Raw genomic sequence first — 18,657 nt, 5'->3', positions numbered from 1 at the left:
CATTAATTTAAGATTTGAGTTTAACTTACCTTGGTTTTAAGATTTTTTATAGTTTAGATTCATAATTCAGTTTAATTTTGTTTAATATTATGTATTAAATGGACATGTATATTATTTTCATTCTATCTTCATCCTTTTGCATACATCTTTGCCCTCTACAAAATTTATTTTGTTTATATTTTAATATGCTAGAGAATAAATTCTAATTTCATGTTTTTTTCCAAAAATATGTAATCAAGGGAAAAGAGATAATTTTTATATTTTTGGATGAAGAAATGATGCAATTCCCTTTTTAATTATTTTATTCATCGGTGCTCGCGCGCCTTTTTTCAAATACGATGTTGTGGAATTTCAGGCGAAACTGCCAAATGAGGTTTTACGGACAAACAAGTCCTTGCTGTCTTTCGTTAGTGATGTGGCTGAATACTTTCACAAGTATCTCTGGTTCTGTTTATTTTAGTTTTGTTAAAAATAAATCCTCTACTTCCGAATCAAGAGATGGATGATGCCATGGCGGATTGCTCACAGAATGCTTCTCCAACAGAAGCAGTCGTTCACAACAGTGTATTACAACCGCAGCCTTCTTTGCCTTCTTCAATACAAAAAATTCCAGTTGCAGGTACAGGGAAATTTGATTTTTGATTGTTAAATTCTATTTCCAGGGTGTCCTTAGAGAGGACAGGTACCTGGTCTGGACCCTTAGGGTATGCCACATGTAATCTATAGGATTCGACATTCAGCGTTTTGCATTTTAAGCATGCAACATGCCTGTTGGGAATTGTGATGTAGTCTTTCACTAGGAAAATACCCTGATAATTTACCTCTTGAACTCTTCCACTTGACCTGTGAAATGTAAATTAGATCCGCTTTTCTATTTTTATTTGTTGCAGAAATATTAAACACTTCATGCCCTAGAATCATTAGAGACTGGTAGATTAGGGTAAAATGTAAATTGCTTACATCAATTACATTTGATTTTTATTTTATTTTTTAAAATCTGGTTTGATTTTGTTGCGGGGCAAGCTTAGACTTTGTGTATGTAACAATTGCGAGGTATCTATTTTATTGAAGCGCCCTGCGACTTGCAATTTGGAGCGATTACCTTATTATAATGATCATTATGTTTTGTACATTTAGAACGGAAATTTTGACCAAAAAATATTTTCTGTGACGTCCCGTAGCAGTTGTGGATAGCCTCATTCACTTGGATAATATATCCGATAATAACTTTTAACATCTTTTTAAATATTAAGAGCGGGAATTCTTACATGAAAACATTGCTGTAGCTCCTCTTGATAGCTTGCGTAGAGTTTTTTTTTTCAAAATTTTGATTGAGTTACCTCACACATCTTGCAAGGCTTTGACTGATGTTTTCTTTTTGCTTAGCAATTTTAGTATGTTTTAATTTGCGGATATTGATCTGGTTCTTTGCTACGGAAAATTTCATGATTTTAAATTCAAGCTTTTCTCCTTCCACTAAATTTTACAAGACTTTTATCAGCAGCTTCGGTTTACTCAGTCTGAAGTGCTATCTTTAATAATCTTATGATTTGTACTTATGAAATATTCAATCTTCAATTTGAAATCATCTTGCCAGGTAAACCTTTAGTGTCAATGTTGAACACACTAAAGTTATCTCCATTGTCTAAGTCAACTAATATTTGCATGTCTATTGATATGTTTGATGCAATTTCAACCCTTAACATATTTTTCTGGTACTAGTTTTGACGCTTATTACATCTTCAAGGATAACTAGCATATTTTAATTAAGGTTTAGTTAAGATATTTGTTTTGTGAGCTCCAATGATGTACCACTGAAGATTGTTCCATTGAGCAAGATTGTCACAAAAGTTCTTTTTTTAAATTTTGGAAAAAAAGGGAAATTATATTAAAAAATTAAATTACATCTTATAATTCAAAGATTTCCAAATAATGAGAGCCACAAGTAAAGAAAAGACATAAATGACGCAAATGGAGTTATCGCATAGTCATCCCCATCAACATTTGAAAGAATCAAATTGATAGCCAGGAAATTGAAGTTTGAGGTCTTTTGAAGACCAAAGCTAGAACTAGTAGGACACCAAGCAAATCAAAGAAGCCACGAATTCTAGAAGACTTAAGAAGAGAAATTCCTACAAAAGTAGAAATAATTAGACTTATGTTGCCATGAAGACCGATAGAGAAGAATTGGAGTAATTATTCCAAATACATTAGAGAAGTTGGGATGTTTTGCTAGGAGGAAGAGACCCCTACTCAAAAACTTTCCCATTCCAAAACTCCTGAGTAGCTCACTTAAAAGATATTTATCCATTGAGTTCCATTCTCTAGGATATGTACAAAAGACATAGCTTCAAACTAATGAGTTAGATGAGGAGTCTATTTAAGTGAAGTAGCAAGTCTCAAGGAGCACTTGTGAGTTCTTTCATTATTTAGAAGAGAAACCATGATCAAAGAATCAAAATAACAACTTTTTTCTTCTTCTAGTCCACTTGCAAGATTGCCCATGAGCCACAAGAATAACATGGCCTTCCATTTGGTTATTGGTATTGATCCCCATAACAATAAAGACAAATAAAATGTGAAGATGTAATGTCCCCATTTTTGCCAACATCGGAGTTTGAGACATTAGCCTATTATTGTGATCCTCGTAGGCTAATTATTGTGGATAGAGGGCCTTATGAGGCAGTGGCTTAGCTTGAGAGGTTCTTGTCTTCTCCACAATTCAGTAAGTTACAGGTTGGTCTTTGTTTTGCTTAGGTCAGATTTTGTTTGGGCTTAGTTTTGTGTGCTTAATATTTGTGGTAAATCGGGTGTTGATTCAGATGGACCCTTTCTATGTTTGGAAAGTGCATTTGGTCACATGGAGAAATAATAGGTGACTCCTACTTTAGAGGACATGTTTAAATGATGACTATTTTGGGAGTTATTATATTTTAGTGGCCAAATAAAATTTAAATCATTAAATCCTAATTATAAAGTTGTAATCTACCTTAAGTTGAGGGTTGAGTCATCATTGGAAGGGGCCATTTATTTACTTAGTTATAAGTCAACTCAAGTATTAAATATAGAAGGGCAAGGAATTGTTTATTCATTAAAATAATCTAATGGAAGCTTCTAATTAATGTTGTGTTGGTGAAGCTTTTTGAGTGGAGTTTCGTTTGGGAAACAAGTAGTTTTTGGAGATTATATATATGGGTTCATTGTGAAAGGGAAGGAATCCAATCAATTGAATCTTATTTTCTTTTGTGTCTTTGTGACTTTTCTAAGTGTCGGTTATTGTGCCCTTGCTGAAGTATAAGGGTTTGAATTTTGAGTTGTTCCATTGGATCTACAGTTGAAGTATTGTAGAATCAAGTATGAGATTTTGTTCTGAGTTTGCTTTGGCAATTGTGCTAAGGTATACAATTGGCCATCTCGCCTATTGTATTTTCTTGTGGCTAAGGAGAAGTCTACCACTGAGGAATTCATTTGATTCTCTACATCAACTCATATTGAAGACTGATTTATATATAGCTGTAGTATCATTTTTTCATCTGGAGGCACGTTTTAACGTTGGGGGCATATACAAGGTTGGACGACATCCTTTGGGAGTTAGAAATTAACGTGCAAGGAGCTGCGATTTCCATTCCAGGCTTGTACTACATTCCAATCAGGTTTGCAATCATTTCCCAGGCCCGTGAGAGACATATGGAAGGTTGCGTTTTGAATATGAGGGCTGGCTTTGTCAGGGTTTGGAGTTTATGATCAAATCGGGGCCATATTTCAAGCATTTGAGGCCTGTGCAAATTCCAACAAGGGCAGCTAGGGAATTAAAGAGCTGCAGCCTCTTGTTACATCCTAGTGTTGGGATGTTTTGGCAAAGAGGCTATACATTTGGGAGTTGTGAATATAAGTTGAAGATTGCGATTATCGTTCTTGCTTTCCTACATTAGCAAATAAAATAGGTTGCTTTGTATGCAAGTTCAAATATTAGAGGAAGTATATTTTAGTTATTTCCATCCCTTTTGAATTGCATGAATTGAAATGGTTATTATTTCTTTTTGAGCATTGTTGGAGTTTATATTTGGTTTTTGTAATTAAAATCTAGACATTTGTAAATCTTAAAACCAACACGATGAAATTGTGTTGATAACTACCAAGTGTTTGACAAAATGCTAAATAATTGATTAGTTAAGAAAAATGGGGTTTGTCTAAGCTATAACCAAATAGGGTTATTACAGTGGTATGAGAATAATTTCTTGCCAGTTTGCAGGAATTGGGCTTAGAATCATTTGATTAGTGATTTTTTCAAAAGGTTAATAGCATTTGCTTGGTTTGACATTTAGTAGTTATGGATGGTGATAGGAGATTCATTCTAGGTAGGCACTATACTTGTAGGCATCGTACTTCACCACGTAGGGATGATGTATCCGGGATACAATTCAGTTGTGAAACAGTTAAATATGTTAGTGGATGAGTTGAATCAAAATCACAAATGGATGACAAATCTGATCTCAAATCCAAAATTTGAGCAAAGTGTGGTATCACAATTTCAAAGAGAGAAATGTGATGATACAGTAGAAGCTACAGATGTGTGACACATTTCTTATGAGTTGGACACAATGGATGTGGAGTATGATGGGAATTCATGTCAAGTTGAGTCATGTGATACAATTGTTGACATGAGTCCCCAGGATTGTGCGTTTGATTTGGATGCTGTAGTAGTGGAGGTAGGAGCATGCGAGGATACTATCATATTAGTAGCCACTTCTGTGTTGGTCGAGCCATCTACCAAGGAGTTTAGCAGTATGCATGCAATTATAGATGGGTGCTCTATTGATAATACTCATGTTATTGATGATGAGGGGAGTGTTGTAGATTAGAGTCATGTTATACTACCGATCAACACAATGTTGATGTTCACTTTGTGGATAATCCTCTATTCAACATGAATGTAGCATTATCTTATGACAATCCCCCTTTTGAGATTGATATTGATTACCCACCTGAGTGGAGTTGGGCTTAGTTTTAACCATCTGCAGACACAATTTAGTTTCCTATACCCATAGTTGGTGATGTTTGCGTAGCCATGGATTATGATGAGGATGTAGTTACATCCATTGCAATTACAGGTATTGTTGGGATGAGTGTATTTGTTGACATTGACAAAGAACCCCATGTTGCACCAGGTTCTCTTGTAGCTACATTCTTTGTGGGGTTTGATGAGTAGGATTCCAATCCAGTATATATTATGTGGATGCTGACCAAGAAGAAGAGTATGCTGAGATTTCCTATGAAGTTGTTTTTTGGTGATATCTTAACTTCTACATCATCAGTACATGTTCTGAGTGATATGCTGCAGGTTATGTTGTTGGTCCCGATGATGTTAGTGGTATGTAGTTGGTTCAATGTTTATAGGGGTGTCACATACTTCTTCATTTGGGATCTAAGTGGAGGTTGGAGTTCATCGTCTTGCTAGATTACTTGAGGACAAGCAATCTCTGGGAGGGAGGACTGTGATGTTCACATTCTTGCCAACATTGAAGTTTGAGAGCTTAGGCTATTATTGTGATCCTCTTAGGCTAATTATTGTGGATAGAGGGTCTTCTAACGCAGTGGCTTGGATTGGGAGGATCTTGTCTTCTCCACAATTCAGTAAGTTACATTTTGGTTTTCGTTTGGCTCAGATTGGATTTTGTTTGGGCTTAGTTTTGTGTACTCAATTTGTGGTAATTCGGGTGCTGATTGAGATAGACCCTTTCTATTTTTGGAAAGTGCATTTGGTCACATGGAGAAATAATAGGTGTGACTCTTACTTCAAATGACATATTTAAAAGATGAGTATTTTGGGAGTTATTATATTTTTAGTGGCCAAATTATTATGGCTTATTATAAAGTTATAATTTAACTTTATAATTTCACTTAAGTTGAGGGGTGAGTCATCATTGGAAGGGGCCATTTATTTAATTAATTATACGTCAAGTCATGTATTAAATGCAAAAGGGCAAGGACTTGTTTTTTCATTAAAAGAATCTAAGGAAAGCTTCTAATTCATGTTGTGTTGGTTAAGCTTCTTGAGTGGAGTTTCGGTTGGGAAATAAGTAGTTTTTGGAGATTATAAATATGGGTTCATTGTGAAAGGGAAGACATCCGATCAATTTAATTTAATTTGCTTTTGTCTTTGTGACTTTGTTAATGTTGGTTCTTGTGCTCTTGCTGATGTATAAGGGTCTGAATTCTGAGTTGTTCCATTGTATCTACAACTGAAGTATTGTAGATTCAAATATGAGATTTTGTTCTGAGTTTGCATTGGCAATTGTGATGAGGTATAGAATTGACCATCTCTCCTACTATGTTTTCTTGTGGCTAAGGAGAAGTCTACTGCTGAAGGTTGTATTTTGGAATCGTCGAGGAGTTTATTTGATTCTCTACATCAAGTCACACTAAAGACTGATTTATTTCTAGCCGTGGTGTTGTTTTTTCATCTGTAGGCACGTTTTGACATTGGGAGCATTTACAAGACTAGACGACCTCCTTTGGGAATTAGAAATTGACCTGCAAGGAACTGCAATTTCCATTACAGGCCTGCACTACATTCCAATCGGATCTGCAATCATTTCCAAGGCCTGTGAGAGACATCTGGAAGGCTGTGTTTTGGATCTGAGGGATGGCTTTGTCAGCATTTGGCATTCATCATTAGATTGGGGCCATATCTCAAGCATTTGAGGCCTGTGCAAATTCCAGCAGGGGCAGCCAGGGAATTAAAGAGCTGCAACCTATCACTGCTGTTTTTGCATCCTAGTGTTGGGATGTCTTAGCAAAGAGGCTATACATTTGGGAATTGTGGATATAAGCTTAAGATTGCTTGTTCTTGATGGAAATAATGTCATTGGCATCAAAAGTATTTGGGTGATTGTTAGAAGTTGTCACTGATGTCGAATTAAGTGATAGATATGAAACATAAAGAGTTAGTCTTCAAGAGGAGAACTATCTTTGTTATTATATTAATTTAAGAAATGGGAGTTATAAAGTAATGGAAAATGCATCAAGAAATAAGTACATCATCCAAGTGATTAAGGTTTTGCAACAAGTGATCAATAAGCAGCAATTATTGAAGCAGCTAAAGGAGTATGGATGCAACCACTCAACTTTACATGCAGCAGTACAATTGGTGGCAGGAAATGTATATACATAGACCATGTTCAAAGAGAGAAGACTGGAATACAAAAAAGTCACGGAGCAGCAATTTATAATAATTGTATTGTCTTCTCTATTCTAGTAGTGATGTCAGTTTTTGAGAAACAACAAAGCTATTCGGCAATACTGAAATATTATCATATGCATGACGTATGAAGATTATATACAGGAGACACAAACAGATGGTGATGGAAATTAAAGGTCACTTAATATTCAACACATACAGTAGCGAACGGTGATGAGTATACTCGTAAAAAGAAACAACACAATACACCAGCAGTGACTACACATATATAATGTCAGGGCAGAAATAAAAGAAGACTTTAAGAAATGGTGATAGTGATTTACGATGGACAGTATATGGGTCAATCAACAAAGTACTAGGCAACAAAATCAACAGTATTGTTGCAGCATAGCAAACAATATTGAGTCAGGGATGGCTATCTTATTCAACCTTTAGAACCATCAACTAAATATGGAGTGTGCGTTGGGTCTAAAAGGAAATACAATTTTCTTTGACACTAAAAACAGTTCTAACATATTTGGAGTCAAATGAAAGTGCGATCAATCAAGGTTTGAATGGAGTTATAAGCCAGCAACTATAATATAACAGTGTATGAAAAGAGCCATTGTAAGGAATAATAATGATTGGGATATGCAGCAGATTGAAAACACACACACACACGCATGCAAACACACACGCACATGCACACATACACACGCACACGCACACACACGCATGCGCGCACATGCACACACACATGCACACGCACACACACATGCACACGCACACGCGCGTGCACACACACAATGATTGATATAAATAATCAAGATAAGAAATTATTGGATGCAACGACTAAAGTTAATAAGTCACAAGTTATCAAGAGGAAAAACAAATTTTGAATGACACATGATGATAGCAGCCATATAATACTTGCGGTGAATATATGTAGAAGACAACGATAGTTAATGAAGCTACTGAAATAATTATCCAAGTGATTGACAGTAAATAAATCATAGATTCATATGTATTCAAGTAAATATTTATGGAAGTGTGTTAAAGAAATATCATTATCCTGCAATATAATACAAGGAAGAAAGGAAGATGTCATTGTATCTATTGAATAATGCAAAGAAATAAAATATCGGTGTTCCATAGAATGAAGTATAATATGTCAGTGATAACAAGGAGAGAGACGGCGTTGTAATAAAATATATGCAGTGATTAATGAGATGTGGAAAGATAGAAATACCTGAATGGAAACAAATTAAATCAAGATGATATTAGAATTGATTATAAAGTCAACCACATAATACAGTCAACAACAGGGGCACGATAAAAATACTAGATGCAATTATATTTAAGACAACTGTGAAGATTGTGACAAACGGATTTTCATATCTAAATCAAAAGATGGTTTGAACTTAAACTCCCCAACATTTGTAAATAGATAACTGAATCCTTTTCACATGACATTAACTGCTTTTAACAATTAACAGAAAATAATTGTAATCATATTCAATTAAATTAACTAGATCAATGATTAACTATTCATAACTGTAATTCATGATCAGCTGAAATAAATAGATTAATGAATAACTATCATAACTGTGTTCATGATCAATTGATTAACAATTAACAAAAAATAACTATAATCATATTCAATTGAAATAACTAGGTCAATGATTAACTATTCATAACTGTAATCATGTTCAGATGAAATAACTAGAATATCGACAAACTGTCATAATGTATTCATGATCAACTGATTAACAAATAAAGTAAATGCTTAACAAGAAAAGAAAGGAACATACAAGCATCATCGGAGGATCTTTAGCTAGTTGTGCAAACCTCGACATTGGTGAGAGGAGAAGCATTGACATAGGCTTAACCTCCCAACCTCGGACCATACTTATCCTCGCACATTCTATTAAATTAGAATGACCCTCCATACCTTGAGATCGGGCTTGGGATGTTCTTTAGTCTAGCCACTTGAGCATCCTGGTGTTTTGATTGTCCGCTCAGTTATGAAACGGACATGCTTACATAACTGATCCTACTAACATCAAGTGATCATTAGATAACAAACATGCCTATAAACTACCTTGGGAAGGATTTCCGATGGGTTCATTGACCTGATCACCACCACTCGACTTGACAATAGGTTCCATAACAGGATAAGCATGAGCTATTAAGTATTTCATTATATAAGTTATTCATGTCTGATTTCTTTTCTGTTTCCTTGCAGGTTCATTCCACCTCTTCACCATACGTGGCTTCATAGCCAGTGATTCCTAGGTGCTTGAAAGATTATGAGCACGCTGCCCTTTTTACATCTTTTCACCATTTCATGGCTACATTGCCGGTGAATCCTAGGTGTTTGGAAAAGTTATGAGCATTCTGCTCTTAATATCTTTTATCAAAAATTGTGACAACATAAAACATATTCTTGAGATCAACATTACTTATTGGATAGTATTTCTAGTTCAGACTTTAATGTTCTTTAAGACACTTACATATGGGTTGTATCCAATTGACTTATGAAGTTTAAGGAAAAAGGACTGATAATAAGGACATTGAGCAAGTAGCAACTCATATTGAATCTTGAAAAATAAATCTGAAATGATAAAAATCTTAGACGCCTAATTGGCTGCTTTGGAAATTAATAAAATAATACTGAAATGTCATAACATGACCTGATGTAAACACTGGATATGCTTGAATCCTTGCAATTTGAATTGGAATCTACTCTTCTTTTGTTGCAGACTTATCAATGCAAATTTACTCCAAGGGCTGAGTTCTTACGGCAGAATTACTATTGTAATGGATGCATAGACTGGAAGTGAATAAAATGAAACTTCGACTCATGGGATTATGTGGATTCGAATGTTGGAGATGTCAAAAGAACAAAGAATGCAGTAGTAATGGAAGGTTGATGGTAATGCGGATGCAAATATTGAATGTGTTAATATGACAAGGTAGACGAGTATATATAAAAGGTGCCAAACTTCATACACGACTTCACTTTAAAGGAGAGCCGTGCCTTCTTGGCTTCCGCCAGTTATAGAGCATTTGTCATATCGAATTACCAAATGTTTAAATCGATAAGAAAAGAGAGGGAAAAAAATAAAAAGGTTGGAAGGAAGACTTGGAAAGACTATAGTTTCAATTGTTATTATAATATATACTTATATACGTTCATGTAAGTATATCAATGGGGTGACATCATTAAATTACGTTATTATAATTTATTGGTGCCATTTCGTTTTTATATTTATATGTACATAAGTATTTATTATAATAATATGTTGTAGATCAATTAAAAATCTCTTGAGGTATGTTTTATATTTTAAATTATACTATTTTATGTTTTCTTAGGTTATTTTTCTTAATAGCTCATGCATCCCAAAAATGTATCTTGTGATCAAGTTGTTGCGTCCTTTTCAAAAAAGTTTAAGGTCATACCTGTCGATCCTGATGATTGAACTTAAGCAAACATCCCATTCTGATGACCCCATTTAGCAATGCTTCCCCCCTCTTCATCTTCTTCTACAATCACCCATAAAAACACTTCTGCCATAATAATAATTCCATAATAATTCATAAAAACATATTAATCACTATTTTAAATCAAACAACTCCTAATCACCTAATAACACTTATTGGTTAACGACCGTCTTCATTAACAATTAATACAATGTATATAAATAACTACCTATTTCACATGATCATGAAAGAATAATTCGTTAAATCCAACGGTTATGAACAAGTTTAAAATTAGGTCAAAAATTTGGAATGTAACAAAGACTAGCAGCCACAATATATATGTACGAAGAAAGCCTTGATGAATATGATCACCATATATTTCGCTAAAGTCTTCCAAGGAATAAAGGTGTCAAGAAAGCTGTCGAAAGTGCAAGAACAAATACAAGGAAGTAGCCATGACTTTGGAGATCAAAAGATATATGCCGTGTCATCAGCGTCAGGAATTCAGCGGCAATATTATAAGAGTTTATCTACAACAATAAATCATTGGCGGTTAGTCCTTGTTAAGGAAGAAGTTATCGTTACAATGAAATCTTTGAGAAGTTCGATCAAAAGAGGAGGAGACATAACTCTAGACTTCAAAAAGTCATACTCTTTTATATTTTCAAATATAAACAAGAGTTACTGCAGATAAGAAAAAAAAACAGGAATTGAAGATATGAGTGTAAAAAATAGAAAAAGAAGTGTGAGAAAAAGAGAATAAGACCAGAACGGTGGGAAGAAAATAAATAGAATGTAAAATTATGTGTGATGTATGAAGAAGCGATCCATGTGGCAGAGTAAAGCAATTAAAATGTGTATATAGGTTCATTAATCTGGAATATGTATTAAATTGAAGAGAGATGTAAAAAGAAAAAGAGTAAGTACATATAACATTATGTAGATTGAGGAAGATATATAAATATATTTATAAAGTAAGTGAGATGTATATGCAAATGTAGAAGAACATATAGATGTAAAAAGGATATGTAGTCTTGAAGTTGAGTTTTAAAGATAATTGTAAAAAGGAATGAATTAATTGTCCATCATTAGTTGAAGATAGCAACATTGCCAAAGGTGGAAAATAAGTTTGTGTGCAGTGGGTTGAGGATTGCAAAGTGTGGGAGTTAGAGCTTCTAGTGGGCTGGAGCCTGTGAAGTGAGGGAGTTGGAGCTTCCAATGAGTTGGTGCTCATAAACATAGAGGTTGTAGCCTCTAGTAGGTCGTAGCCTACAAAACATTGTAAAAGAACAATTTATATAAGAAAGCATTTATTTGCCATGGTTTTCTCCCGCATTCGGTTTTGACGTAAATCTTATGTTATTGTGTTTATGTGCCTAATTGTTCATTACAGTATTTGAAGTTGTTAAAGCAATTGTTTGGATACAAGTTTTAAATTGTGAAAATATATTATTATACTGATTCACCCCCTCCCTCAGTATAATTGTATGCTCTTTAGTTTCTGCTTTCATTCATCAACAAATAAAACTGGTTACTTTGTATGCAAGTTCAAATATTAGAGTAAATTTATTTCAGTTGATTCCATCCCTTTTGAATTGTAGGAATTGAAATTGTTATTATTTCTTGCTGAGCATTACTGGAGTTTATAATGGTATTTGTAATTTAAATCTGGACTTTTGCAAATCTACAAAACAACATGACGAAACTATTAGAATATAACACGATGAAACTATCATGATATAACTACCATGTGTTCAACAAATGCTAAATAATTAATTAGTAAGAAAAATAGAGTTTGTCTAAGCTACGACCAAATAGGGTTATTACAAAAGAAGCATATCTTGCACATTCAATATCTTCAGTTTCAATAGTTTCGGAATACTACATTAATTTGCAGTAGTTTATAGAAACGTACAGTTTGAAATTAAATGAAAAAAGGGTTGTTGGTAAGTTATTTCTGTGAGCTGGTTTTGTTTAAGTTTTAAGAACTAGAAAGGCACTCCACAAAATATCGAAACTCAATAAGAAAAGAACTCACAAATTTATCCTAGGAAGACCTTCCTACCTGAGGGAAAAACCTAGCTACACTAGAAGATAGGTCATTTATTCTGATCTCAAATCAAGTACAATATTTATGCTTATGATTGACGTCCTCACATAATCAATCAATAAGCTTGCAATTAGAAAGTGTCAGAATCATTGATAAATAACAGATTATAAATAATCTGTTTTTCGTCACATAAGCACTAGACAATCATCTATTCATTGTGAACAATAAGACTTGAACACATAAAAAATTTACTGCAATCATATACTCTACAGATCTCTTCATTGGATACACAAAACCACAAAAATAATGTCATCTCACTACTGTGTGGTCTCCAAATCACATAATAGGCTCAATACATATACAGTTCTGCTCATACACCGAGCATGAATATGATACAAATGACTTTTCTAACACAAAGCATACATCACTAAACACACCCAACACTCATGCATATATATCAAGAGTAGACATATGACTCCACCAAAAGTCAGTTAAAAATATGAACGGTTCCTTTAGAAGATGAAGTGACATGATGCTAACAATCAAATGGCAATGAAGAAAATGGAACGATGATGACAAGAAGACCATTGGGATTAAAGATCAACAACTCACAATGCAAAGGATGATAAGCAATGATGTTGATAGCCAACAAAAACAATGCTAAGTTAGCACCTACATGAAGTCCAAGACAATTGAATATGAATACAGTAAAATTTAGAAGCCATGGTGCTAACAAGTCACGATAAACCATGCACATAATGCTAGGTAAGATACCCACAAGCATTAGTTTGCTGAAGATAACCAACACAGTCATGAATGAGCTCGCTTGCAACTGCCTTGAACAAGTTTTTTCTATAGAAAAGTAAGGCTTCAAATTTCCATTGAACTTATTGTAGAATTATCTCAATCAACTCACAAATCAATTTATTAGCACTTGCACCAAAAGGAGGTGCAAAGATTACATAGGCAGTAAGATATACTGCTGGTTTACGTGCTTCACCCAATCCTTGGGCTATGTCCACCAAGGAGCGAGTCCAATATTCTTATTAAACAATTTGCAATCCGTTACAACTCAATACTGCTGCAAAAAGCTACTATCTCATCACACATTATGAAACTTGTAACCCTAACCCATTTTATACAAGCTTTTTGCTGCTTACAAAATTAGGGCTAGAATAATTACATGTTGACCTCGAAAAAATAGCCGATAAAATAGCCCCAAATATTTTTTTGCTTAGGGGCTACGCCCCCAAACCCCCAATAGTCATGGGCTATCACCCCCGAACCCCAATAGTTGTGGGCTATCACCCCTGACTATATTGGGTGCTACCACCCCCAAATCCTCGCTCAAGTCCCGACCCATGCCTGATTTCTGGTGAGGATACATTGTGAGTGTACAATACTTTCCTGACCAGTCACCATAAACTCACAATCTCCCACTGGGTGACTGATCAGGTTCCAAACTAAACAACAACCTCCCACTTGGAGACTAATCTTGTAGCAATATGCTACCACATGAGGCTCCCACTGGATCGAACCAACTTGGACCCAGTTGTTCCTTTATTCTGTTTAGTCTAGAAGACCAATCGAAGTTGAAGAGGAGTTCAACTTCTCCCTTGTCATTACCTTTGTAAATATATCTGTTGGATTATCATTTGTATCTTTTCTAGTTTTAATTGTCCATCATCCAAACTAATCGAATGAAATAGTGCCGCAATTGTATGTGTTTTGTTTTTTAATGTAGAGCAAGATTCTTGGCAAGATGAATGTAACGTTGGCTATTGGTATACATATAATTATACCTTTGTGGGTGTCCCAATTCCTCTATGAAGAATTGAAGCTATATCATCTCCATGGCTGCCTCTGTAGCAACAACATACTCTGTCTTTGTAGTGGATAAAACATTCATCTTCAGTAATCGAGAAACCCAACTCACTGCTGTAACTTCAACACTAAATACATAACCTTTAGTGCTCCCCTTAGTATCAAGATCCGCTGCCAAATCTAAGTCAACATAGCCTATAAATCAATAGTAGAGCCCCCAAAATGTAAACATTTACCGAATGTTTCTTTCAGATATCTGAGAATCCATTTAATTGCATTCCAATGCTCAATCCCAGGATGAGTCATATACCTACTAATGACTCCCACTGCATGTGCAATATCTGGCCTAGTACTTACCATAGCATACATCAAACTTTCTACAGTTGTAGCATAAGCTACCTTGCACATTTTATCCTCCTCTTCCTGTGACTTTGGACACATCTTTGTAGTCAATTTCAAATGACCAGGCAAAGGTGTGTTGACAACTTCGACATTCTCCATAGAGAAACGTTGCAACACCTTCTCAATATAATCAGTGTAAGATAGGGTCAGTTTCTTGTTTTTCCTATCTTTGCAAATTTTTATACCGAGGATCGGTTCCGCTGCCCCCAAATCCTTCATAGCAAATGAATGTGCTAACTGTTGTTTCAGTCTCTTAATGTGATCCATGTTAGACCCAAGCACAAGCATGCCATCAATGTACAAGCATAAAATAATGTAGCTATCATCATCCAACCTCTTAAAATAAACACAATGGTTTGAATGACATTGACTATGACATGCTTATTCATAAAACTGTCAAATTTAAGATACCATTGCCGAGGTGCTTGCTTCAAGCCATATAAACGTTTCTTCAATCCGCACACTAAATTCTCCTTAGCTTTGACCTCAATTCCATGTGGTTGTTCCATATATATTTCCTCATCCGGATCACCATGAAGAAAGACTGCTTTAACATCAAACTGCTTCAAAATACAAATCTTTAGTAGCCACAATACTTAAAATAGTATGAATAAAAGTTATTTTAACATATGCAGAAAATATCTCATCAAAATCAATACCCTTTTTCTGTGCAAATCCTTTTACAACTAATCTGACTTTAAATGTTCTTACCTCCATCCTCTTCTTTCAGCCTGTAGACCTATTTATTCTGTAAAACCTTTTTACCTGCAGGTAACTTACATAAACCCCAAGATTGATTTTTCAGCAAGGAGTCAATTTCTTTTGTTATTGCAGACTCCCATTGAATCTTTATATCCACCTGCACAACTTCATCATAACATTTTGGTTTAGTAGCATTTGTTAATAAAATAGAGTACAAAGAGGGAGAATCTTTCTGGAGGCCTACTTAACCTTGTTGACTGTCTAACTTTCATTGGGGTTTGTGGTATTTGTCGTTGCTGTTGTTGAGGAGCATAAGAAACTATTGGACCATCATCTTTTGGAGTATCATGTAGTACTACATAAGCATTTTATTTCTTTTCAAATTGCTGCAAAAGATCTTTGTAAAGTACTGCCTCATTGAATATGACATCCCCGCTTTTTATAATTTTACGATTTTCAAAATCCCAAAACCTATAACCATATTCATCAATGCCATATCTAACAAATACACATTCTTTTGACTTAGCTTTCGGCTTGGTTCTATTTTCAGAATCTATATGTGTAAATGCTTCACAACCGAAGGTTTTGAGAAAAGAATAGCTCACCTTCTTATCAGTCCATGCTTCCTTTGGAGTACCATAGCCCAAAGGAGTAGAGGGACCTCTATTAATCAAATATACAACAGTATTGACAGCCTCCACCTACATGTTTAAGGGCAGCCCAACATGCAACCTCATGCTCCTTGCACACTCCATTATTGTCTTGTTCACGCGCTCAACTACTCAATTTTCTTGTGGAGTCCTTGGAATAGTTTTTTGTCTACAAATACCATTAGTGGAACAATAATCTTCAAACTTACTATTACAGTACTCACCACCATTATCAGATCTGAGACATTTTAGACTTTTACCAGTCTCATTTTCAACCAAGCATTTCCATTTCTTAAAAGTTACAAATGCATCGGATTTTTGTCTAAGGAAATAAACTCATACTTTTCTTTTTGCATCATCAATGAATGTAATATAATAATGATAGCCACCAAGGGAAGATAATTGAGCTGGTCCGCATACATCTGTATGCACAAGCTCTAGCTTTTCATTTTTCTTTCACTTCCCGCTCTTCACAAAACTCATCGTCTTTTATTTTCCATACACACAACTTTCACTTAAATTCATATTGACACATTTCAGACTTGGTAAAAATATCTTTAACTTTCTCATTCATCTGCCCAAGTTTGTTGTGCCATAGTGTTGTTTCAGAATCTCTAGCATCTGTTTTATGTTATTCCTTCTAAATTGCAACAACTGTTCCTAAATATTCATTTTTTTATGAAACAATTAAAGTAGAAAGAACAATATGACCTGTATAAGGATATAAGGTGCCTACTTTCATACTTTTTGCGACTAATAATGAACCTTTTGAAACCTTCCATTTTTTATAATTAAAAGTAACTATGTAACCCTTATCACCTAGTTGCCATGTTGAAATCAAATTCATACTCAACCTTAGAACATGTCTTACCTCTTGTAGTAGCCAATGATTTCCATTCTGCAACTTAATCTTAATTTCCCCTTTTTCAATAATCTCATAGGGTTCATTATCTTGCTAATAAATATAGCCACCAAGAAAGTAACTTCTATAGGGAGTAGAATGGAATGAAGCCCCTGAATCTAAAACCCATGAATCATCAGCATTTGTTAAGGAAATAAGCAAAGCTTCCTCTTCGGATTTATTACTTAACACATTTGCTTCTTTGTTCCCTTCTTGTTTGGCTAAATTGTTCTTTCGAGTCCAACAATCTTTCTTTTGATCCATTGGTTTTCCACAGTACCAACAATCTCATGGTCCCCTGGATTGAGGCCTCTTTCCCTTTGATTTTCCTCTCGGTTTCCCACGATTTCCAAAATTGTTTCCTCTCTCATTTGTTCTTTCTATGCGTTATACTTTAAAGACATTTCCTGATGTGGATCCACCCAAGCTTTTCCTACGAATTTCCTCACCTAAAATGACACCAACAACATCATGAAAGTTTAGGGAATTAGAAACAGAGACAGAGCTACTCACAACCATTACTAAGCCATTCAAACTTTCGAGCAAAGAGCGTAGAATCAAGTGAGCCCTAATTTCATCATCAAAATTGACATTTACAGAAGATAATTGATTGGTAACCGCATTAAACTTTTTAAAATGATCTGCAACAAATCCACCTTCTACCATCCTCATATTAAATAAATGCTTCATGAGAAATACCTTATTTGAAACTGAAGGCTTTTCATACAACTTTGTTAGGGTTTGCTTCAATTCTTCTGTTGTCTTCGTTTTCATAATATTAAATGTCATCGGTTGCACTAGACATAAACGAATACTTCTAGGTGCCTTTCTGTCCAAAATATCCCTATCCTCATCTGACATAGTTGCCTCTTTCTTGGATTTTCCTTCCAATGACCGCCATAAATCCTTCTGATAAAGATAGTCTTCCATTTGCATTTTCCAGAACTGAAAGTTCTACCCATTAAACTTCTCAACTTTTAGCTTGCCCTCACCTGCCATTGCTCCCACTTAATTGTGAGAACTTTTTGCAGGGATAACTGAAACAAACTTGCTTTGATACAACTTGTTAGGAATAGCGGGACATAAATTACAATTACATGTAAATACATCCAATGTCAGAAAATAATAAAGCACAAATAAGAGTACACAAGGCACAAAGGTTTAGTGTAGTTCACCCAATCCGGGGGCTACATCCACCAAATAATGAGTCCAACATTTTTATTATCCAGTATTACAATCTGCAATCCTTTACACCTCAATACCGCTGCAAGAAGCTACTATCTCATCGCACATTATGAAATCCTTAATCCTAAGTCATTTTATACAAATTTTTTGCCGCTTACAAAATTAGGGCTAGAATAATTACAATAGTCGACTCCCGAAAAAATAGCGAAAAAAATAGCCTGCTTGAACCCCCAATAATCGTAGGCTATCGCCCCTAACTGTATTGGGGGTTGCTACCCCA

General features: G+C 34.9%; 1 protein-coding gene across 6 annotated transcripts in view; it reads left to right on the top strand.

The window, feature by feature from the left end:
- The first annotated feature begins 360 nt into the window (after window positions 1-360).
- The window catches only part of LOC149580507 (pachytene checkpoint-like protein), a 218,634-nt gene continuing 200,337 nt past the window's right edge, over window positions 361-18,657 (top strand). For 3 of the 6 annotated variants that reach the window (XM_089791434.1, XM_089791421.1, XM_089791443.1), the window contains exon 1: window positions 375-619. In XM_089791434.1, the coding sequence (XP_089647560.1) occupies window positions 503-619 (117 nt within the window). In that variant the 5' untranslated portion in view covers window positions 375-502. Of the gene's footprint in view, window positions 620-18,657 lie in introns of all 6 variants that reach the window. The other 3 variants (XM_089791428.1, XR_016353800.1, XM_089791451.1) reach the window with 3 other exon arrangements.

Source organism: Cupressus sempervirens, chromosome 1, assembly GCF_028749045.1.
Source record: "Cupressus sempervirens isolate cs-2001-9-10 chromosome 1, ASM2874904v1, whole genome shotgun sequence".
Taxonomy (NCBI): domain Eukaryota; kingdom Viridiplantae; phylum Streptophyta; class Pinopsida; order Cupressales; family Cupressaceae; genus Cupressus; species Cupressus sempervirens.
The sequence above is the reverse complement of the archived record's forward strand: the minus strand, read 5'-3'. Positions and strand labels throughout refer to the sequence as shown.